The sequence below is a fragment of the Myxine glutinosa genome, chromosome 4, assembly GCF_964187855.1.
Source record: "Myxine glutinosa chromosome 4, kmMyxGlut1.1, whole genome shotgun sequence".
In the NCBI taxonomy this organism is placed as follows: Eukaryota; Metazoa; Chordata; class Myxini; order Myxiniformes; family Myxinidae; genus Myxine; species Myxine glutinosa.
Window position 1 is genome coordinate 22,873,628 of NC_136264.1, and position 24,741 is coordinate 22,898,368.

Consider the following 24,741-nt stretch of genomic DNA (forward strand, 5'->3'; position numbering starts at 1 on the left):
TTTGGGTCCTCTGGGTCATTTGGGTCCTCTGGGTCATTTGGGTCCTCTGGGTCATTTGGGTCATTTGGGTCCTCTGGGTCATTTGGGTCCTCTGGGTCATTTGGGTCCTCTGGGTCATTTGGGTCCTCTGGGTCATTTGGGTCCTCTGGGTCATTTGGGTCCTCTGGGTCATTTGGGTCCTCTGGGTCATTTGGGTCCTCTGGGTCATTTGGGTCCTCTGGGTCATTTGGGTCCTCTGGGTCATTTGGGTCATTTGGGTCATTTGGGTCCTCTGGGTCATTTGGGTCCTCTGGGTCATTTGGGTCCTCTGGGTCATTTGGGTCCTATATTCCTATCCTATAACATATATATCCTATAACCTATCCTATATATATCCTATATCATATAACATATATCCTATATATCCTATAACATAACATATAACAAATATATCCTATATTATGTACTAGCGAGCGGCCGCGTACCAGCCAAAGGGGTAGCCCATGGTTAGCCTAAATATAGATTTGATGACGTCATGTTTACACATCTGAGCGACAGAAACTGTCTACACATCTGAGCGACAGAAACGTCTACACTGTTGGAGCTTCACTTTTGGAGCGACAGAAATTCCCAGGCAAACGCTATAACGCACCAGGTTTACAACCTGTGCGTTAATAAACCATTCTTTTTGTTTTCAAACAAGTGCCAAGTGCTTGGAAGAAGGGGGAGTGGCACACATACTATTTCCCCCACTATTGTTAAGGCAACAAATACAATGGGATCGACTTCCCGTGGGGTGCACATCCTCCCCACCAGGTTTGGTGGCAATTACTCCAACCATTACAGAGACCTCTCCTCTCCTTACCCCCATTACATATCCTCATAAATGAAAAAAATCTATAAAAGATAACTTAATCCTTTCAACATAAATCCCCCATTATGCAAGCCATGTTGGGGAGTACTGCGGCTTGTTAGGCTGACGTGAATAGCCGGATCCGATATAGTGAGTTCCCCTACCCCTTACAGCACACCCCCATAAAATGTACGACCCCTCTATATTACCCCCCATTATGTGTGTGCTAAATGTGGTTCCTATAATGTAAGCCATTACAAAGATCTCCCCCTCACACCCCATAGATCGCTCCAACTCACCTCCTCCCACCCATAAATGACCCCCAACCACATCATCATGAAAATCACCGTGGGCCCCCATTATATCTGCCAAGGTTTGTATCCCTACAATGTTCCATTCTCTAGATATACAAGATATAAGGGAATGCACAGACAGACAAAGGAAAATGGAGTAATAGTGACAATAAGGGAAGTTCTGTGTGTTTGTGTCAGCTTTGCCTGATGAGACTGGTTAGCAATTGCACTGCACATGGACCAATAGGTTTGGCAGTTTTCCATTTCACATATTTTCAGTGTTTTGTCAAAACCATAAAATAAATTAATTTTGAAAAACCATTGTTAATGTGATATATTGTCACAAATGAAAATTTTTACAATTCCCTCAATTCAATTCCTTTTTACATTCCCTCAAATGATGTACCTGCTGTTGTCATTGATCAGGCGATGGGATTGTGAACGTGAGTGACGTCTGACCAAACAGAAGATGATGCCACCCAGAATTGTGGCAAGCAGAAGGCCTCCGAGTGTGCCAAACAGGATCTTGTGGAAGGCTGTAGTACGTATTGTTGAGTGTTCACATTTATCACCTGAGAACTCGTACATGCCTTCACGAACACAGCTGAAAGAGAGAATTCACATAATTAAAGGAGCAAAAAGTTTCATTGAATTAAAGGAGCAAAAAGTTTCATTGAAGTATTCATTGAGTAAACTTTTAGCTCATATAATATATTGTTGCGAATATGGAATTTGGCCTCCATATCTGCTTGTAAATATTCCCCTATTTCTCCAATACTCCCCAACTTTCCCCAATCCCCCATTCCCTAGTCCCATTGCATGTAAATAACACTCAGTAGAGCCGACCTTCCCCTTATTCCCCCATTAAATGTCGTGCCCAGGTCCACCGCACCACACGTAGACAACTTTCGGACATCTTGCTAGTTATTCTTAATCTATGTCAGTTAAGGACTCGTTTCCATTAATTCTGACTCTTCGTTGCACCAGAATGTGATTATATGGCATCAGTAGTGAGTTTAGGACCTTTCCCATACCTCCTTCCATCTTCTTCCCCAACAATTACAACAACAACAGAGGAGATGGCGGCGGCGCGGGGGGAGGATGCGTCCTCACACCGGCTCGATTAGCGCCATTGACCACGCGCTCCACGGGGTTACCACGGAGGGGCTGGCTGTCAGCTCCTCCTCAAGGGCGGAGCCTGGTAACCCCCCGCACCCAATCAGAAGGGCGGACCGATTCCATCTGGGGCGGCGCTAGCGAGCCGAGGGCGTGTCACTCCCCGCCGGATATACGTGGCGACTGACCGGAAGTGAGGAGAGATGCGCCCCAGCTGGAGAAAGAGGTACCTGCGAGCGCTGAGTCAGATGCGCCCCGCCTGAGAAAGAACGTTGCCTGCGATCGCTGAGAGAGAAAGACCCGCCTGAGAAAGAACGTCCCCTCCGAGCGCTGTGACCTCCCCGCATCTTTGGACCGGACTGTACCCTGCCTTGAGCCAAGAGTGCACCTTGAGCCATCGCTACTTGCCTTTCCTTGCCATCAATCCCCGTGTGAGTCAGCCGTTGTCCCGTTTACCTGTCGTCTGTCCGGGGTTAAGATAAGCCTGTGTCTAAGTGCCCATCTTTTCTGTGCTTTACCTCTAGCCCCTGTAATCTAACCTTTTCCGTACGAATATAATTGAGAATCGAAACATTGGTGTCTGTCATTATAATCCAGCCGTGTGTCTTCTTTTTCCTTATTGATCCAGCGTAGCGCGGCTCCGTCAACGTCGAGTATAATCGGGTAATTTGTGCGGACACGACGGCCATTCCGCTCGGCCCACCTTAACATCAAAGTCGTGTCTGTAACAATTGGTGTCGAGGAGTGAGATTCGGACCCGGGACTAAATTAGTTAGGCCCAAATTTTGGGAGGGAAAATCGATTCGGAGCGCGTACTGCGCTCGACAAAATCGATCCGGAGCGCGGTCCCGCGGTTACTGCGCTCGACGAAATTATAACAGCAAAATTTGGATTTGTGTTACGAAACTCGAATTTTGAAAGTCGCGCTATGGCGGATCAAGACGGCAGGGGTCCGGTAGGGGAGAGTGAAGCAGGGTCGGTCCAGGACCAAATTGAGACACGTGAGGAGAGCGAAACAGCGGGGGTAGCAGACGCGCGAAATGGCGCCTCGCACATAGCTACGGCGGCCGCACCCGCTGCACAAGTGGGAGGGATGGCCCAGATGCAGGTCCTCATGGAGCAATTTATGGCGCAAATGCAGGCGTCCCTCAAACTGCAGAGTAACCAATTGGGGGTAATGGGGAACCGGATGGATGCTCAGGGTGAGCGATTGGAGGACCAAATGGGGGTAATGGGGAACCGGATGGATGCTCAGGGTGAGCGATTGGAGGGCAAAATAGGGGTAATGAGGGACGAAGCGAGGGGTACCGGTGAGGGGTTAGACAACGGGATAAAAGAAGTGAAAAATGGGTTAATGGGGGTAGAAAATAGAATGGCTGCCCAGGAGAATCAGATAGAGGGAGTGAAAAATGGGTTAGAGGGGTTAGAAAACAGTATGGAAGGCAAATTGAGGGACATGAGGGACCAAGCGGAAAGGGAAGTTAAACAAATGGAGCAGCAGATAGAGGGGGTCAGAATGGGGGTAGAAACGAAATTGGATGCTCACAGGGAGGAAATGGAGCAGATGAGGGTGGCATCTGGGCAGGAGATGCAAGTGATGGGAGAGGAGATCAGAGGAGGAGTGAGTGAGGCGGTCGGAGGAGTGCGCGAGGAGGTGAGGCACTGTAAGGAGCACATGGAGAAGGAGGTGAGAAAGGGGACTGTAAAGTTACAAGGGGGCATAGAGGACCTGACGCAGGAGGTGGAGCAGCTGACGGTGGGACAAACGGAGTTAGTGGAGCAGGTTCAAAGGAACACTGTGGTATTAGGAGGTTTAAAAGCGACACAAAACGACATAAAAAACGACTTGATAGCGACAAAGAGGGAATGTCAGATGGTACGTGAGGGACTGACAACGAGGTTGGACGAGGTGGTAGAGGTAATGGAGACGAAGGACCGGCAGGTGAGGACGCACCTGGAAACGGTCAAGGTAGCCTTAGAGGATGAGCTTGAGGAGACGTACCGGGGAATGAAAGAGGTGAAGCAGAAACTAGAAGAAGTGGAAGAAGGGGTGAGCGAAATTAAGAAGCGACGGAGAGAGGATAAGAAAGAGATAAAGGAGGAAGTAAAAGAATTGGTCCAAAGTCTGTGTTCGGATCGTGATGATGTGCTCATTAACCGGATGAGGGATTCGCAGGTGATGGAGGAGAAGCGAAGAGAAAGAGGACCCGGTGTAAGTGGTGACCAATATGGTCGTGCGTATGATGCGCCAGGGGATTTAATAAGCTTGGGGGTCGAGATAGACCCGGGTGTTCGTGAGAGGCCACTGGTGAAGTGTGCGACAGGTCTGGTGTGCGAAAAAGGAGGTGTGCGAGAAAGTCCGACTCTGGGGTGTGTGAGGAAAAAGTGCACGCCAAGGAGTGAGGGTGCTGGCGAGAGTGAGTCGGTCGTAGCGTGTGTGCGAGGGAGCACATGGAAGCGCGGTGTGGTAAGTGTTACAGAGGGTGTGACGGGAGAGTGTGCGCAAGAAAGGTGTGCGCGAGAAAGGTGTGTGACGGACGGGTGCATGAGGAAAGAGTGCGCTGTCAGAAGTAAGGAAGAGTGTCCACCTGTGGTGAGTGTTGCAGAGGGTGTGACGGGAGAGTGTGCGCAAGAGTGTGCGCGAGAGAGGTGTGTAACGGACAGGTGCATGAGGAAAGAGTGTGCTGTCAAGAGTAAGGGTGAGTGCGTGGTCAAGAGTGGAGGTGAGAGTATTGAGAGTGACAAGGAGAGTGAGTTGGTTGTGACAGGTGAGCGAGGATGTACACCTGGGATGGAAGGATGCACACCTGGAATGGTAGGGCGTGAGTGGGAATGCACGCTGGAGTTGGTGGTGAGGCACGTGGTTGGGTGTGCGAATGAGGGCACACCTGTGATTGTCACAGAGGAGGTGACCGAGGAGGGGGCGCGAAGAGGTGTATTGGTGAGGTGTGCGAGCAACGAATGTGTGCCAAAGTGTTCGGTGGTCAGGTGTGTGACCAAGGCTGTGAGTGGAATGGGTGTACCTGGGTGTGTAAGGAAAGGTACGAGGAGCATGGGCACGGCTGGATGTGTGAGCAAGGAACGGGCTGCGGGATGTAAGCGTCCAGGTGAAGCATCGACGTTAGACGGGGTAGAGTTTAGAACGACTTATAGCCGAGTCGGGCCCTCGGTGCGTGCTGGGCCTCGCTTTGAACGGCCGCGTCCGTGCTCCACTAGGCGGAGCGGGCAGCCCGATAGAAAGGGTCGTCATGGCGACCACTTTTTGGTGAGGCATTCCGGCAGGCCGAGATCGAGCCATGGGATGGCTCCGTGCCGAGATGGTGCGTGGGATCTCGGCCCGGGTAAACCTCCTTCCCTGCACCGAATGCGGGATGTATCCAGCCGCTGGCACAAAACAACCAGCATTCATTGTTTGGCTTTACGAAGCCGGGCTTTGGACAGGAATTGGCGCACCGAGAGGTATTAGTGAGTCGACTGGGTGATGAGGTTAGTGTTTTGGACCCAAAATTGGAGAAAAACAAAATTTGATGATTGGCAAGGGATTGGCAGTAGTGATTGGCAGATGATGGGCAGTGATTGGCAAATTTTTAATTTGTTGAAATTTGATGTGCAAAATTGGTAGTGAGAGACCCCCGATGTGGTGGGATGGCATCCCTGCCACCCTTCCCATGGTGGGGGCAAAGGAGCTATAGCTTATGGGGTGTATGGCAGTGAAAACTAGCCCGGGTGGGTTAGGTTATATGGATAGGGCCCTAGAAGATGACCTTAGGTGACGTTAAGTTTAGTTAGTGACTGATACCTGTAGTGGGGACGCAGGTAGATTAGTATGGATGATAATGACGAGGGAGCGCAATAGTTTAAAGGGACGACTGGGAAGCGCAAGTTTCAGAAGGGAGTAGTTAGCTGAGATGATGCTGTGTGTGTGAGAATTGAACAGGTGTGATTGCACAGGTGTGCAACTGGACAGGTGTGTGGAGCAGTGTATGAGTAGTGAGTGTTGTGGATCAGCGCGAATGCGCTTGGGGAGAGAAGGGTGCAGGTGGCACCAGGTGTGAGAGCACAGGTGTGCAAGTACAGGTGTGTGGAGAGAGTTGGAGTAAGTGGTACGGAGTGGTGTGCATGGTGCGAAGGTGTGGATGGGGGAAGAGTGGACCCCCTTTCACGAGTACCCGGGGCGGGTAGTGTAAGTGTTAGGTAGAGGGTACAGGTAAATTGTGGTTGGATATTGGCACTTGTGGTGCGGTTGCAGAATGGTGTTGTGAATGGGTGCATTAGTGTTGTGGAAATGGCTGGGCGTGTAGCCTGTTAGTGCGTGTAGTTGGTTGGGCACTCCACCACTGTGAGGATGTCGGCCAGGTGAGGCCGCAGGTGGGCTCTGGGAGCCGGTAGAGTTGTGGATGGGGCCCGAGGATCCGGAGGACGGACCCGGGTAGCCCAGTGCCAGAGAGGGCACCGAGTGGGGAGAGTGCCAGAGGGCCTTCCCCAGGTAGTTAGGTTAGGGCAAGGAGCAGGTAAGCTCGGAGGCAACTGCAGTGGTGGAGGTGTGCAGGTGGGTAGACCCACTGGGAGAGGTACACGCCGCAGCCCAGAAATTGTGCGAGGGCACCGGGAGATGAATCGGGGGAGTGAGACCCCAAATTGAAGAGCACCACAGTTTGGCCAATGGGAATTGGTTTTTAGAACCCATAGTGTAAGAGGGCCAATGGTTTGGCCGGAGAAAGACCCCGGGTAGTGTAAAATTGTTAAAGTCACTTAGGAAATAGTTAGGATTGATGAACCTGTCGCACCATACGCAGCCACTTACCTGTGGTGATGATGATGACTCCACACCTGTGTTTTCTTTGTTATGTTGCAGGAAATGAGATTGCTGTTGGATTTGTGAGACGCATCACGACGTGGATGAGACATTGGGGTGATTCCATCTCTCCCTCCCTAGGAGGGACTGATGTTGAATTGGTAATGGCAAATTTTGATGTTGAGTTGAAAATGGAAAATTTTGATGAGAGTTGAAAATGGCAAATTTGATTGGTTAGGAGGGAGAGAAGACGAATTTGGTTTATGGGAGGAACGGGGAAGACAGTAGGGATGTTTGTTGATTTGTAAAGTAGATGTTTATGGGTAGTGTTGTGTTTTGTGGATACAGTAAGGGGTAAGGGAGGGGCCATGTAGGTTACCTGGTGGGGGGGGGGGGGGCGTACGATAGGAACGTACCTGTCTCACCTGGTTCCCATGTGCCCCCAGTGTGCATCACCTTACATTGCGTGCACTTTTGCGCCCTTACCACCTTACTCACTTGTCTGCTTCTTTTGTCTCCCACCTCCGAGGATCTGGCTTTGGGGTAGAGAGAGAGGAGAGAGAGGTGCTGGCTGCGCAGTTGTGGGCCTGCACTTTCGCTGTTTGCTGCCGGGATCGATACACCATATGGACCGCAATGTTTGTGGCCACCCACAATGGACCGCAGTTCGTTTGCGGCCAAGCACCACCCGGGGATGGACCTATGGGTCAACGTGGCACCTATGCCATACAGGTGAACCACTTTTAGTTAACACCAAGTGCACCACAAGAAGAGCAAGAGACACCTGCAGGGTTAGGGGTTGTCGAATTTATTTTTATTCCAATGAACAATGGTGACTGCACCGATTGGTGGTGGGGTGGTGCTTTTGATGCTCGGGAAGGGTGCTCTGCACGTTATTAAAGGCCGTCGGCCACAGAGCACTCGTGGGTTGGTGTATCGATGCTGGCAAGCGCGCTCTCTCTATGCATAACATCTGCATGTGTTCCTCCAAAAACAGGTCCTGGATCGTAGTGTAAATAGCAGCGTAGTCTTGTAAATAATGCTCCCTACCGGCTGTATGTGTAGTTTGAGAATTCTTTCCGGATTCGGTTATCCTGTGGGTGTGTTTCTGTGAGGAGAAGGGTGCAACGTCGCAGGGGGACATATTTACTCATTTGTGAATATCTGTAAAACTGTCGCACTCAGGGTAGAGTTAATAGTAGAGGGAACTACATTGCGTGCCACACTAAAGTAGGTAAAAATTTATCGGGTCGGGACGCCCCGAGGGTAGAGAAGGGTGCAATGTTGCGAATATGGAATTTGGCCTCCATATCCGCTTGTAAATATTCCCCTATTTCTCCAATACTCCCCAACTTTCCCCAATCCCCCATTCCCTAGTCCCATTGCATGTAAATAACACTCAGTAGAGCCGACCTTCCCCTTATTCCCCCATTAAATGTCGTGCCCAGGTCCACCGCACCACACGTAGACAACTTTCGGACATCTTGCTAGTTATTCTTAATCTATGTCAGTTAAGGACTCGTTTCCATTAATTCTGACTCTTCGTTGCACCAGAATGTGATTATATGGCATCAGTAGTGAGTTTAGGACCTTTCCCATACCTCCTTCCATCTTCTTCCCCAACAATTACAACAACAACAGAGGAGATGGCGGCGGCGCGGGGGAGGATGCGTCCTCACACCGGCTCGATTAGCGCCATTGACCACGCGCTCCACGGGGTTACCACGGAGGGGCTGGCTGTCAGCTCCTCCTCAAGGGCGGAGCCTGGTAACCCCCCGCACCCAATCAGAAGGGCGGACCGATTCCATCTGGGGCGGCGCTAGCGAGCCGAGGGCGTGTCACTCCCCGCCGGATATACGTGGCGACTGACCGGAAGTGAGGAGAGATGCGCCCCAGCTGGAGAAAGAGGTACCTGCGAGCGCTGAGTCAGATGCGCCCTGCCTGAGAAAGAACGTTGCCTGCGATCACTGAGAGAGAAAGACCCGCCTGAGAAAGAACGTCCCCTCCGAGCGCTGTGACCTCCCCGCATCTTTGGACCGGACTGTACCCTGCCTTGAGCCAAGAGTGCACCTTGAGCCATCGCTACTTGCCTTTCCTTGCCATCAATCCCCGTGGGAGTCAGCCGTTGTCCCGTTTACCTGTCGTCTGTCCGGGGTTAAGATAAGCCTGTGTCTAAGTGCCCATCTTTTCTGTGCTTTACCTCTAGCCCCTGTAATCTAACCTTTTCCGTACGAATATAATTGAGAATCGAAACATTGGTGTCTGTCATTATAATCCAGCCGTGTGTCTTCTTTTTCCTTATTGATCCAGCGTAGCGCGGCTCCGTCAACGTCGAGTATAATCGGGTAATTTGTGCGGACACGACGGCCATTCCGCTCGGCCCACCTTAACATCAAAGTCGTGTCTGTAACAATATTTTCACAAGTTTTATCAACGAGTGTTGTACATTTGTGGATGCATTGATTTGTCCATGATTTTATCTCACAAAATTATTTCATGAGTTCAAGCTTGGTCCTTTGATTAGTGTATTGGCATCAAATTAAAGTGCTAAATAAAAACAGGATTGCGGGTCCTGAAGCTCACCTGGATCAGGAGCAACAGTCACTCAAAACCCCACAGACCCCCTCAGACACCGATATTTTGAATGCCATGAACAACAATTAATTGGGGTCATTGTGGGCTGGGGAATGTGCTGGGATTGGGTGGGTTGATTGAGCATCTCCATATACATTTAGCATTTTTATAACAGACAGCTGTAGAGTTTGCAGAAGCCTTACCAGTGTTTAGTTTAAAGTAAAACCTCAACGTAGTTTTTCCTAAAGTGAACTATACATCTCAACCAGCCTTCCTGGGATATAGGCTACCAGAAAAACCTCTAACCACTGGAAAATTGTTATCACCGAACATGAAAACAGCAGGAACTATAACGGCACTCTGTTAAGCGCATACCCCCGCCAAGCTGAACAGTTTACGTTTTGTATCCCACTGATAGGTCAGATCTGGATTCGGACCTGAACCAAAATCAAATCGGCTTGACAAGTCACTTACCCAACTCATCCACCAGGTTTTGTAATATGTTGTCCACAACTTTTTGAAATATCATGCCATATATCGGTTTTCAATTTTCCCGGTGTGTACCCCGGTTTAGAATAGGTACACCGTTTCCCTGTGCATCATAAGAAGCGACTAAGGGTTGGCGTCAGGAAGGGCATCCGGCCATAAAAACATTGCCTCAAAAAGGGAACCATGATTGTCATGGGGCCCGCAAGGCTAACCCCCACTCTAGTGGGGAAAATGGCGTTAAAACGATCATTCATTCATTCATTCATATCGGTTTTCAATTACTCAATGGTGAAGAATCACTTTAAAATGTAAAAACTCTTGTATGTGGATCTGGATTAAGATCTTCATCAAAATCGAATCGATTTGTCATTGTCACACACACAACCGTCGCCACCAAGTTTCGTCCGAATCCGTCCACAACTTTTTGAGTTATCCTGTTTACACACAGACTAACAGACAGACAAACAGACACAGGTGAAAACACAATTTCCATCCTTCGATGGTGGAGGGAATAAGCAAGACATAAATGCAAACAGGCAAAACACCCGGTACCGTGAAACGGGGTGAATAGGGACAGCAAGGTGAATAGGGACACAAACTGAAAAAAAGTTCGGAAACCTTTTTCACTGAAAATAATTGATAACCATACTGATTTGTTGATATTTGGGTTGAAAGTGTTTTCTTGTTTTTAAAAAAAAAAGCATCTTATAGTCCCTATTACCCCCATATATGGGTTAAATAGGAATAAATAGGATTTTTATGGCTGTCCCTATTCACCCCGTTTTACGGGTGAATAGGGACAGTCAACAACAACAACAACATGCATTTTAAAGCCATTTTCCCTGCTAGAGTGGGGGTTAGCCTTGCGGTCCCCATGACAATCTTCTCCATTTTGCCCTATTTTCTGCATCTCTCCTTGTTAACCCCCTTGCCCGCATTTCTTCTTCCACCATCTTTAGCCAAGTCTTTCTCGGTCTTCCCCGTCCTCTACTTCCTTCTACATTCATTTCTATCACTCTCCTCAACCAGTCACTTTCATCCTTCCTCAACACATGACCAAACCATCTCAACCTGTTCCTCTTCACAGCATCAATCACAGGCAATATTCCTATCATCTTTCGCAATTCATCATTTGTCTTCCTCTCTCTCTCGACGATACTCCACACATCCACCGAATCATTCGCATTTCCACCCTTTCCAACCTTCGTTGCTGCTCTCCATTCATGACCCATGTCTCGCTCCCATAAATCATAACACTTCTCACACATGCAGCATACACCTTTCCCTTCAGCTTCAACGACACTCCCCTCCTCATCAGCACGCCATTCAGTTCCCGAAACTTTCTTCCATGCACATCTCACTCTAGCAACCATTGCCGTGTCTGATCCACCTTCTCCATTCAGCATGTCTCCGAGGTAGCAAAATGTTTTCACACCTTCCAGCTTCATGCCGTCTCCAAGATCCAACAACATTTCCTCCATCTGCAGCTCCCTCTGTGCACACCTTACATTTGAATGTAGCTGCCACACTGGTTAATGACCCTCTCAGACCACTACATTTTTGATGAACCCACTCAGCACACATTGTACATTGAATGGAGTTCACTCCGACACCCTTCCTGCACACAGCACATGGCCATTTCCCAGTTCTTTCCACCTCACCACATGCTTTACCACTTGCCATCACCTTTGCCTTTCCTATATCCACCTTCAGACCTTTTGTCTCCATACATTCCTTCCACTTGTTCATCTTTTCCTTCAGTCCATCCATACTTTCCGCAATCAAAACCAGATCATCTGCATAAAACAACTCCCACGGTAAACCCTCCTTTATGTTCTGAGCCAGCACCTCCATCACAGCTACAAAATAGTAGTGGACTTAGTACCGACCCCTGATGCACTCCCACCTTCACCTCAAACTCACCACTGTTCCCGTCCTTCGTTCTTACAGCTGTGCGCGCTCCTTTGTACATTGCCATCACTACTCTGATCAACCATTCCTCCACTTCTAACTTCCTCAATGCCCATGTCAATACTTCGTATGGAACCCTATCGAATGCTTTCTCCAGATCAACAAACCCAAGAATAGGGACAGTCACTAATACAAAAAAATAATAATCAAGAAATAGGGACAGTTTGGAGAAACTTTTTATCCCATATTTTTTTTCATTGGCACCATGGTTTATATTATGGGTGCATATTATGTGCATCCATCTGAGCTATCAATTTAGCAATAAGTTGGACACTCAGGATTATTTCTTGATTATTATTTTTTTTGTATTGGTGACTGTCCCTATTCACCCGTAAAACGGGGTGAATAGGGACAGCCATAAAAATCCTATTTATTCCTATTTAACCCATATATGGGGTTAATAGGGACTATAAGTTGCTTTTTAAAAAAACAAGAGAACAATTTCAACCCAAATATCAACAAATCAGTATGGTTATAAATTTTCAGTGAAAAAAGTTTCTGAACTTTTTTTCAGTTTGTGTCCCTATTCACCTTGCTGTCCATATTCACCCGATTTCACGGTACTCATGCATCATTAACTGAATAAAGCACACTTATGAACCCAGCAATATCGCGAAGGTCAAGCTGTATTTCTGAGAGTTTTTAGTAATATTTCTGCCATGTCTGTGCTTCTATGAAATTCGAAGCTTACAACGCTAATCATAGAAAGAGAAAATACAATAATTATCAAAGTTACTACAAGGTAAAACAAAAATTCATAATTTGGTTTGAAGAAAGTTTGTTCTGACGTGTTAAGATCAGTCAAATGAAATCGCGCTTCAAATCTTCAAATGCTTCAGTCAAATGAAATGAATCATATCAAATGAAATGATATGAAACTCCACTTTTGGTTCACCCGAAAGGAAAAATTACGACCAATCTCCCTCTATCTTGTCTTTCAACTCCACTGTTGGTGTTACCCGTCTACTGCTTCTCTCTACTGTTAATTTTGTCCTGTTACATCCCGATCCATTTGGTGCACTTGCTCTTCCACAAGCCTCGATTCTATGTACAATAAAAATAAGTAAAAATAAAGCATGAACTTATGAACCCAGTATTTGGGTGAAGATCAAGCTGTAATGTATTTGATTTTTGCAGAATTTTATAGTTGAGATAAGTTTTCAAAATTTCCTGATATTCACTCACTGCACCTGCATTTTGGACCGGATACCAGGTGGGAGCAAGTTCCATGATTACTACAGTAGGAAGTATCATTGCAGGGTGATTTGCAGAAAACTCCGGTGCTATCGTAGGAGACAACATATCCCTCGTAGCTGGTGTTGCACCGATATACCTCGTCTATTGCAACTGTGATCAGGACAAATTGGGATTGGTATTCAGCTTGTGTTTAAATTTATACAAAATACTCTTTAAACATTATTCATATAATTATTAGCACAGTACATTGATAAACATGCTTTGTGAAATTACACAATTAGCTTCCTGAATAAGCAGGTACATCTTACCATTTGTTTGATTAATTTTTCCTATCAGGGTCATGTTTTCTTGCCGGGTGGCCCGTACTTGGCCCCCAAACTTGGTTATAATTTCATCTTTGAGTCCGCCAGTGTAGATTTTGTTGATGTTATCCTTGTTATAATCAAACTTTGCTTTCACAGGATAATCGTTGTTAGTGCCTTCCCTGCTCCCATGATAAAGAAAAGAAAACAATCATATTTTAACCACATCAAAAGAAAAATAAATCAGAGATACAAATGCACATTATTTATCCATAAATATTGTTGTTGTTTCTTACTTGAGTGGAGAAACACTGACATTATTAAACCCAGTGAGGTCTTGGAATTGCTCACGTAACTGCAACACAGGATTGAGAATATCACAAATCATATGCAAAATTCAACTTGTATACGACACAATATGGACATGATTTGGATATGTAATCTCATGGACGATCTTGGGGCATGTGGATACAAATCCGGCCAAATAAAGCAATACTCGATAAATAACTTGTATGCATATTCTAACGTTACCCCAGTCTGTCAATCATTTCACAGATGAGTGTTCAGACGAAATGTTGGTATTTTATATCTAGATTATGGATTTTAAGTTGCAAAATTAGGTTGTCCCAGAATAACTTTTTAGTTGCTAGATGAGCACAAAAACAATCTGGCCCGTTAATAACCCTGAATGTGCCTGCCCATCCAATCTATACATGTGACAGGAGTCCACACAAGACTCTTCATGACTTCTGGGCATCTGGGAACGAGGCGCCAAAATGCTGGATATGAAAAGCAGTGCAGTTCAGATCACTGAAAATATTTTAAAAATCAAATTCTCACAAAACAAAGAATGTATCTTACAAATAGTATTGCAAATGAAAAAAACCTTTCCTGTGATCTACATCAAGCAGAGGAAGTGCATGTGCATGTAATCATACCATGGTTTCTTGTACTGATGTATTAAGGCCAGCCGAATGAAATCGCACGATCATGTCAAATTCGACTTTTGGTAGATCTAAAAGCAAAGAAACGCAAGTCAAATATGGCAAAAGGCAAAACATATAGTATGTGACCCTTAACTTTAGAACCCATAACAGTTAAATACCCAGAGAGAATGGATACTTACTCGTTAATATAAATACGAGTTCCCTTATCTTGTACATCAAGTTCCACCAGCAAGTTCATTGAACGATCCATGACCGTCTTCTCTCCACCCAAGACTTTACCCACAGCCTCTTCTTTCTTTACCCACAGCCTCTTCTTTCTTTACCCACAGCCTCTTCTTTCTTCACCCACAGCTTCTTTACCCAAAACTCAGAGCTTTAACCTTCTCATCCTCTTCCTGTATTTCTTCTCTGTTGCCATTTTGTTTACCGAAAATAGTGTCGTTGACAATTGCATAGGGCGAGTCAAATGTGGTGCAATCTTCCACAAAACAAGACTGGACAAGATTCGTCTCCGACAAGGTTGTTGTGTTGCTTCACAAAAATCAGTTAGTGTGTGGCGGGTTTAACAGGAAAATTAGTCAATCGTGATCAAAAAAACGTTGAGAAGAGATAATCTTGTGCACAGACAGGATAAGGTTAAATTGGAAGTTGATGTCACAAGGTGAAAGTCAAGTGATAAGTTTACTTTGGGAAAGGGTCCATTAATTCGGAAAAAAAAACACAAAATGGAGTTATTAATGTGCTTTCTTGGTCACAAAAATCGAGCCTGGGATGGGATATTAGTTTTCCCATCTAAAACCCAAGCTTATGTGGCAGAGAACTCACGTTCAAATCCCATATGCCATGTGTTTGCCCATTGTACACTAATGTCCTAGAAATTTATGTCTGCCAGTGTCTTTGTCCGACATGTAATACAGATACAAGCCCCTTCATGAGCTGTAGTTTAAGAGAAAGGAGGCAAAATGTTTTTTTTTTTGTTTGTTTTGTTTTTTTACAAAAGCCTATGTATTAATATGCTAAGGGACTAGCTTTGCCCATGCGTCTTCTCCTACCGGCGTGCTTTTTCTTTTTTTTTTACCCCAAACTCACCGTTGTATGTTCGTCATTTGCAGTAATATTGTCGTGTCACCCAGCGATTAAGACCACTGGGTGACGAATGACCGATCGTTTTTACTCCCGAGGCGAACTCCTGAAATCTTGGCGGTTGTTTTTATGGGACGCGCGGGATAGAAGCCAGCAAAGGCGCTTACCTGAATGGAAGCACACAGGTTTATTCCCGAACCCACAACGAATAAACTAATATAACAAACGAAAAATGCCACAATAATGATTGAAAAATAAAAATCAATGCAAGACTAAATAAATGTTGAAGTAAACCAATTGCATTTCCTACTTTGAGGATCCTCCTCTCAGACACAAATACGAACACACACGGGAATGATCAAGTAAAATAAAATGCTTCACTTTTAATCGGCCAGCACTCAGCTTTGGTCCAAAATGGCTTTCAGGGACTTCAGGGTGGTCGTTGCAGCTGGTGTAGCCACTTGCACGGGAAGCGGTCCAAAAATGGCACCGAAACCGAGGTTTGAAAACGCCCAGGTGTGAGCAAGCAGCCAAGACAGCCCTCTTTATCTCTCCACTCTGTCCGAAGCGCCGAGAGCCACACAAACCGCCGCCAAGACCTCCTCCCCACTGTCGAAATTGCCAACGTTCCACCAGTTCCCAACAAAGCTCTCCTCATCAGCCCGCACAACAAAGGCTCAACCTTCTACTCCAGCACAAAAACCCAAGAGAGCGATTCTTCTTTCAACGGTCCTTTTTCCCCGAGAACTTTCTCACTCTGACATCACACTGGCCAATCGCCAAGCCCCATCGAATCACCCCATGGTCGTGCTCGACCAATGAGGAACTTCGGGGCATGGCCTGCCGGCTTTGCTTGACGTGAGCGTCATTAAGGCGTGGCTTACTTGCCGATTGGCAGTGTTCGGGTACTGTCAGCGGTTCCAGTGGTTGTTGTTTAAACGGAGTTTTTTTTACGGCCAGCCTTGTAGTTGTAAAAACGTAGGGAAAAGCCACAGGAGGCAATCACATATTGGGGGAAAACTAACCTTAATCCATATCTAGTTAACACAGCTTCACCCCCTGTGTGAAGACACATAAACAATCTTAAGCTCCAGTTTCCTCACTTAAATACATAGAGATGTCTCCTACATGTCCACGATCCATGCTATACCTTTACTATCCTATCTTTTCTATGAGATTCCGTCATCTACCCCCACAAACGTAACAATATTATGGCTTTTGTAAACCTTTGTTTTGGGGTTCCTTTCCAGCAAAGGAACACGCATTCCACCCCTAATAGACAACAATCCTACTTTCGTGCAGACAAGATTATACAATACACATTTCGAGGATATACTTTGTCTTCACAGTTAATTGTGTATGACCATATGGCTCAGTGGTTAACTTGCACCTCTGTGGACCTGCAGATCCTAAGTTCAAATCCTGCTAGCATATTTTTTAAAAACATTTTGTTCACCACCACGAGCAAGCGAGCTTGATATATCTTCAAAGCAGAATAAATATATTTAAGTCCATTTGTCACACTCGAGTTCTTCGTGGCTGAGTTTTATAAATCTCTGTGTCACACTCATGATTTCATGTGTTTCTGCTTGTTGGAAATAATCTGCTCCTTCATTCTTTGGATAAATATTTGGTTGTTGCTTTTTAGCCAAAACACCTGACATCAGAATGCAACTGAATGTACGTCTTTTCATTCATGGTGTTAATTCATGATTGCTCGATTGATCAATTGATTAAATAATGGAGGGTTTGTGGGAAGAGGGAGAATTATGGGGACATGAGTTTGAGAAATTAGGATTTGTGAAAGTAATTCCATACTTTCCCCAAAAGAAGTCAGTGGTTGTTCCTGGTCTTCATGACTTTGATGTGTTGATCACCCCAGACAGGATTTTAAGTCTGCTGCCCAACACCACCTCGTGTCATATCAAAATTGCACAAATGAACTTTACTGCACCTGCTGAGACCCTGTTCCCACCCTTCTGCAAAACCTCTCCTTGTGCTGTGGTGCACCTGGTCATTTCTATCCATATTTCCCCCTTCCCCCCATCCCCAAGTGCAAAAGTGCCAAACCCTTTCTTTGCACAACCCAGCTCCCACATTGCATCTTCTTATTCTGATTATTCTGCCTCCTTTTTTTTTTTTTTTTTTTTTTTTTTTTGTATACAATATCGAGGCTCGTGAAAGAGCGAACATTAATCACACAGAAAGACAAACCGACACATAAAACATATAACATAGGGAGCGGTAGACAAGATGGGGAGAGAGGGGGAAGGACACAAACACAACATTTGAGAGCAGGGACCGAGAGACATGGAGACATCGAGAGATCTGAGAGAGGGCGAGGGCTTTGGGGGGGGGGGGGGGCGTGGGAAGGGGGCAGTGGGAGAGGTATAAAACATATGGACACTGCCAGGACTTCCAGGAAAGAAGTTGGAATTTCAAACAAGGTGGATCTGGGGTGAATTAGCGGGGGTAGAAAAGATCAAGGTTTTGGATGGGGGAAGATAAGAGATGGTGGTGAACAGCTGTTTTAAAGACCTGGAGGGAGGAGTGGGATTGAAGGGAGTGAGGGAGTTTGTTCCAGAGGCGGGAGAAAAGAGGAATGAAAGAGTGAAGGTGAGCGGAGAGCCGAGATTTCGGCAGTTTAACCATCAGAGGGTTGCTGGCAGATCTTGTGCGACCTGTAGGAATATTTGGGGGACAGAGCACAGAGAGAGCTGGGGGTGCAAGGCCGGAGAGGAGTCGGTAGAAGACAGAAAGACCACCTACCTGCCTGCGGTGAGTGAGTGAAAGGCCCTCAGAGATAGCTTCATCGCGGGAGATTCCAATAATTCTGAAAGCTTTGGTTTCAACAGCGTGAAGCCGAGCTAGGTGTGAGGCAGGAGCACCGGCCCATAGGGGAGAACAGTATTCCATTGAGCTGCGGATGAAAGCCTTGTATGTGGTGAGGAGCTCAGGTGTGCCGAGGAAGGACTTCGCACGACGGAGGATGCCCAGTCGGCGACTGGCTTTGGAGGCCAGCTTGGAAATGTGGTTTTCCCAAGAAAGATCATGGCAGATAGTGAGACCCAAAATCTTGAGCGACAGAACTTCTTGGAGAGGATTGTTGAGAAAGTAGATGGGAGGGTTGTCCAGTCGATCTTTTCGGAGAGACATAGTAAGAGTGTGAGATTTGTCAGGATTTAATCCTGAAGGTTCCCACTCAATCCCACTCATCCCTCCAGGTCTTTAAAACAGCCGTTCACCACCATCTCTCATCTTCCCCCATCCAAAACCTTGATCTCTTCTACCCCCGTCAATTCACCCCAAATCCACTTTTTTTTCTTCGAAATACCGACTTTTTTCTTTCCTGGAAGTTCCAGCAGTGTCCATGTGTTTTATACTTTCCCACCCCTCCCCGCCTTCCCATGCCTCCTCCCCCCAAGCCCTCTCCCTCCCACAGATCTTCAGTTGTCCCTGTTCTCTGCTGTTATACTTGTGTGCTTCCCGCTCCCTATTTTATATGTTTTGTGTGTCCGTTCGTTGTTGTTTTTTGTGATTGATGTTAGCTCTTACACGAGCCTCGATCTTGTACACCAAAAATTTTTTAAAAAAGGTTATTGCAGAACAAACAATGGCTCTTTGCCCATGCCCTATCCTTTTTAAATGCTGAGCCTCAAGCAAGGAAGCACGTACCATCTCTCCTGATGTCTCAAGTCTTTGGTATGACTTGGCCGGGTTTGAACCACCGACTTCCCAGACTAGAGCAAACGTTCCAACAATTACACCACCGAGTCCCTTCACCTTGCATTAATGAACAAATTAGAGGCTGAGGGACAAGTGATTTGCATTACCCATCAAATGGCCAGGACACAGAGCCGCTTGTTCTGCAGGTGCAAGCACCTCACTGGTTTCTCGAGACTTAGTTACGTTTCACTTCTCCTTGCATCTTCTCATCTCAATATTTTGCCTATTCCTATTAACAGTTGACATGGGTTAATCCTTTAATGCAATACTTGTTAATCTCCAATGTCCAAGCTTTCTGCAAATTTAGTCTTGTTATCCTGAGCTAGTGAAGATAAAAGCAGGGTTAAGCATTCGGTTGCGTACGTGTGGCGTGCCGCATGTGTACGTGTGGCGTGGGTGCATTATTAAAATTCACTTTCTCGGCAATCGTTGGTCCGATTGACACCAAATTCTACCATGGGAGCACCTCCGCCTGTAGAATTTTTTTTTCAAAATTATGACAACATAGGTCACGTGGTACCTTGTTTCATTGGAAAAAACGTTACACCTCCATATCTCGAAAACTGCTCAATGGAAAAAAAATTGAAACAAGGCTCATTGTCAAGTACTCCCCATGGGAAATATGATATGTTAATGATGATGTCATCGGTGCCTTCATAATGTCGTCATAATTCGACAAGTATAAAACTTGAAACGATCAGTATGAATTTTTTTTTTTCTGTGCAACTGTTAGTTTGATGGACACGAAATGTTGACCATAGGAGCGCCTGTAGAATTTTAAAATGATAATTGTGACATAATACGTCATGTGGTACAGGCGCAATCTTGAAAAAAATAAAAAAACCTTTTTTGTTTTTTTTGTATACTGAATCGAGGCTCGTGAAAGAGCTGACATTTACTTCACAAACAAATCAACCAGACAAACAAAATATATAAAAAGAGGGAGCGGAAGACAAGAGAATGGGAAGCACACAAACACTTGAGAGCACACAACATTTAGGAGCAGGGAGATGTGTTGGAGGGAGAGGGCTTGGGGGGAGGAGGCGTGGGAAGGGGGGGGGGGGGGGGTGGGAGAAGTATAAAACACAAGGACATCAAGGACTTCCAGGACAGAAGTTGGTATTTCAAAAAGTGGAATTGGGGTGAAATTATCGGGGATAGAAAAGATCAAGATTTTGGATGGGGAAAGATAAGAGATGGTGGTGAACAGCTGTTTTAAAGACCTGGAGGGTGGAGTGGGATTGAAGAGAGTGAGGGAGTTTGTTCCAGAGGCGGGAGAAAAGAGGAACGAAGGAGTGAAGGTGAGCAGAGAGTCTTGATTTTGGCAGTTTAACCATAAGAGGGTTGCAGGCAGATCTTGTGCGACATGTAGGAATATTTCCAGGACAGAGCCCAGAGAGAGCTGGGGGGGGCAAGGCCAGAGAGGAGTCGGTAGAAGACGGAAAGACCACCAACCTGCCTGCGGTGAGTGAGTGAGGCCCTTGGAGTTAGCTTCATCGCGGGAGATTCCAATGATTCTGAATGCTTTGCTTTCAACAGCGTGAAGACGAGCTAGGTGTGAGGCAGGAGCACCAGCCCAGATGGGGAGAGCAGTATTCCATTGAGCTGCGGATGAAAGCCTTTTTTTTTTTTTTTTTTTTGTATACTGAATCGAGGCTCGTGAGAGAGCTAACATTTATTTCACAAACAAATCAACCAGACAAACAAAATATACAAAAAGAGGGAGCCGAAGACAAGATGGGGAGAGAAGGGGAAGCACACAACCACAACATTTGAGAGCAGGGAGAAGTGTGGGAGGGAGAGGGCTTGGGGGCAGAAGGCATGGGAAGGGGAGGGGGGGAGAGGTATAAAACACAAGGGGACCGAAATTAGCGGGGGTAGAAAAGATCAAGGTTTTGGATGGGGGAGGATAAGAGATGGTGGTGAACAGCTGTTTTAAAGACCTGGAGGGTGGAGTGGGATTGAAGAGAGTGAGGGAGTTTGTTCCAGAGGCGGGAGAAAAGAGGAATGAAGGAGTGAAGGTGAGCAGAAAAGTCTTGATTTTGGCAGTTTAACCATAAGAGGGTTGCAGGCAGATCTTGTGCGATCTGCAGGAATATTTGGGGGACAGAGCCCAGAGAGGGCTGGGGGGGCAAGGCCAGAGAGGAGTCGGTAGAAGAGGGAAAGACCACCAACCTGCCTGCGGTGAGTGAGTGAAAGGCCCTTGGAGTTAGCTTCATCACGGGAGATTCCAATGATTCTGAACGCTTTGGTTTCAACAGCGTGAAGACGGGCTAGGTGTGAGGCAGGAGCACCAGACCAGAGGGGAGAGCAGTATTCCATAGAGCTGCGGATGAAAGCCTTGTATGTGGTGAGGAGCTCAGGTGTGCCAACGAAGGACTTCGCACGACGGAGGATGCCCAGTCGGCGACTGGCTTTGGAGGCCAGATTTGAAATGTGGTTTTCCGAGGAAAGATCATGGCAAATAGTGAGACCCAAAAGCTTGAGTGACAGAACTTCTTGGAGAGGATTATTCAGAAAGTGGATGGGAGGGTTTTCCAGTCGGTCTTTTCGGAGAGACATCGTAAGAGTGTGAGATTTATCAGGATTGAAAGACATGTTCCATTTGTTTGCCCAGTCTGTGAATTTGTCCAGGTCTGCAGAGAGTGAGGAGGCTGCAGACTGCCGATCTGAGGGATGAGGAATGGAGCGACAGAGAGTAGAGTCGTCAGCAAAGAGATAGAGAGGATTTTCAAGAGAGTCAGAGAGATCATTGATGAAGACCAGAAAAAGCACAGGGCCCAGAACACTACCATGGGGAACTCCAGCCTGAACAGGAAGAGGAGATGAGAGAAACCCATTCAGGGCCACACGTTGACTATGACCAGAGAGGAAGTCCGCAAGCCATGTGAGAAGATTTCCATGGATACCAACAGAGGAGAGTTTGGTGAGCAGAGCGGGGTGCCAGACCGTATCGAAGGCACGTGATATGTCAAGGGAGACAGCTCTGATTTCCTGTTTGGCATTGAGGACCTCCATCCATTGCTGAGAAAGCAGTAGCAGCATGTCCAGAGTAGAGTGACCAGGTCTGAAACCAAATTGATGATCAGAGTTCAAGCCATTGGAGAAGAGGAAAGATTTCATATCTGAAGCAATGATGGATTCCATGACTTTACTGATAATTGAGAGAAGGCTGATTGGTCTGTAGTTGCTGGGAACTGTTTTTGCGGTGATGCGGTGATGCGGTGATGTTGGCAGATTTCCAAGCAGATGGCAGATGACCTTGAGCATAAGAGAGTGTGAAGAGAACAGAGAGAGGGAGTGAAAGAGCGGAAGAACAAGATTTTAGGACCCGTGGGCTGATGCCGTCAGGTCCAGTTGCAGAATCAGAGTCGAGGGTTGACAGAAACTTTTCCACCTTGTCAGGAGGAAAGGACACAGAGTCCAGGAGCAGCTGGGTACGACTGGGTACGGTGGGTACAGAGAGGGATGGGTTTGGGACACAAGATTTAGAGGCAAACACAGAGTTGAGGCATTCAGCTTTTTCACGCGCGGAGTCAGCCGTGTGGCCGTTTGAGGTGAGGGAGGGGATGGAGGGGGAACAAACACCAGAAACAGATTTGACCAGACGCCACCAGGATTTGGAAGAGGGAGACAGATAAGAGAGTTCTGTCCTGAGAACGGAGAGATATTGTTTCCTGGCTCTCCTGAGGGTGGACACACACTTGTTTCGGGCTTTGTGAAAGGAAATGAGATTTCCTTCCGTTGGATTTGCTTTCCAGGAGACGAAAGTAAGTTGTTTCTGGGCAACAGCCTCACCACAAGATTCCGTGTACCATGGACGGGAGGAAGGGTATGACAACTGAAGACGAGATGGGATAAATCTGTGCATGAGAGAGAGCAATTTACTTTGGAAGAATTCCCAGGATGAGTTGATGTCAGAGGCGGTAGAGATGGGAGACCAGTCCAGATGATTGATGGCTGCTTGAAGACCATGCCAGTTGGCCTGAGTGAAATGCCAGATTCGCCGACGCTGAGGAGGCTCTCTTAGAATGGTCAGAGAGATGTCCACTTTAACAAGCACATGATCAGATGAGCCGATTGGAGCAGAAGAAGAGCAGCAGACATTTTCAGGGAAGTTCGTCATAACCAAGTCCAGAAGAGAAGATGCTCCGTTGATTGAGATCCGGGTTGGGAAATTGACAGATTGTGTCATTCCCAGTGAGTCACAGAAGTCCTTTGCTGAAGAGCCATGGCTGGTGAGAGGGGTGCCCACACCGAGCCAACTGGCATGGTGACAATTGAAATCACCACATATGAGGAAGAGAGAGTTGGGATGGGTAGATAGAAGTTGGTCCATGTTATCAGACAGCGAGATGTAGATGGAGTCATCACTGTTTGGTGGACGGTACAACACACATATGAACAAAAGGTGGGAGCGAAGGGGAAGCCGTAGCCAAAGGTATTCCTGGGGGTGAGGTGGAGAGAGGGCAGTGCAGGGCGAGTGAGGAAGAGTTTTTTTAATAAAAGATAGCAACCCCCCCTCCAGGACGAGGCTCAGGTCTATCATACCGGAGGAGGGAGTAACCTGGGAGAGATACCAAGGAATCAGAGACATCATGAAGGAGGAAAGTTTCTGTTAAGCAGATCACGTCTGGTTTGTCAGAAGCAACCTGTATGGAGAGATCAGTCAAGTTTGAGCGAAGGCCCCGGATGTTTGAGGTCCATACTGTTAAAGAAGAGGAAGGGGGAGCATCGGATACAGAACGGGGGGGGGGGGGGGGAGCGGTAGGGTATGATGTGGAAGAGGAGGAAGAGGTAGGGAGAGCTGTTGAAGGTGTGTCAGAGATTTCAGAACAGCTTGGAGAAAGGGAAGAATGGGGCAGACAAAAGGTTTGATGGTGATTGGGTGAGGCGCAGTGAGGTGTTGTTTGAGGAGGGGGAAGAGTGAGGCAGAAGGTTAAGGGAGATGAAGGTGAGAGTTGGAAGGGGGAAGAAGCGTGGAGGACGCTTTGAGGAGGAGGGGTGAGAGGGGAGTCTAGGAGGGGAGGAGTGAGGGAGGGTCTCAGAGGGGAGGGGTGTGGGGGGAGTTTAGGAGGGAAGGGGCAAGGGGGGAGATCTGAAAGGGATGGGTGATGGGGAAGATTTGGAGGGGAGAGGTGAGATTGGATTTTGAAAAATGTACGATTAATGGGAAACGAACATTTCTTGCAAAATGAGTTTCTTGCGACCTTCGAGTCAAAAATACGTTTGAGGACGCTGAAGGATGGGTGGAGTTCTGTAGAGTTTAGGGAATGAATGAAAGAGGCACTGTAGCTGTAAGAGATGGAATTTTTTTTTGGAATGAATCGATTTGGTGAGCAAGTCGAAAGCATCCTTTTATAGAACAAGAAGAAAAAGGTGTTATAGTATATGACAGAATACCATTCTTCAGGGG

The 24,741-nt window shown here is 46.7% G+C and overlaps 2 protein-coding genes across 3 annotated transcripts in view; both read right to left on the minus strand.

Annotated features, from left to right (window-relative positions):
- Positions 1–14,948, minus strand: part of LOC144891688 (uncharacterized) — a 35,850-nt gene extending 20,902 nt beyond the window's left edge. The window contains exons 1-6 of one of the 2 annotated variants that reach the window (XM_078775516.1): positions 14,696–14,948; positions 14,508–14,584; positions 13,866–13,924; positions 13,576–13,751; positions 13,261–13,417; positions 1,532–1,729 (exon numbers count right to left, since the gene is read on the minus strand). In XM_078775516.1, coding sequence (XP_078631642.1) covers positions 1,532–1,729; positions 13,261–13,417; positions 13,576–13,751; positions 13,866–13,924; positions 14,508–14,584; positions 14,696–14,732 — 704 coding nt within the window. In that variant the 5' untranslated portion in view covers positions 14,733–14,948. Of the gene's footprint in view, positions 1–1,531; positions 1,730–13,260; positions 13,418–13,575; positions 13,752–13,865; positions 13,925–14,507; positions 14,659–14,695 lie in introns of those variants that run through there. The other variant, XM_078775515.1, reaches the window with a different exon arrangement.
- The window catches only part of LOC137425815 (uncharacterized), a 1,363,480-nt gene that overhangs the window by 538,324 nt on the left and 800,415 nt on the right, over positions 1–24,741 (minus strand). The window lies entirely within an intron of this gene.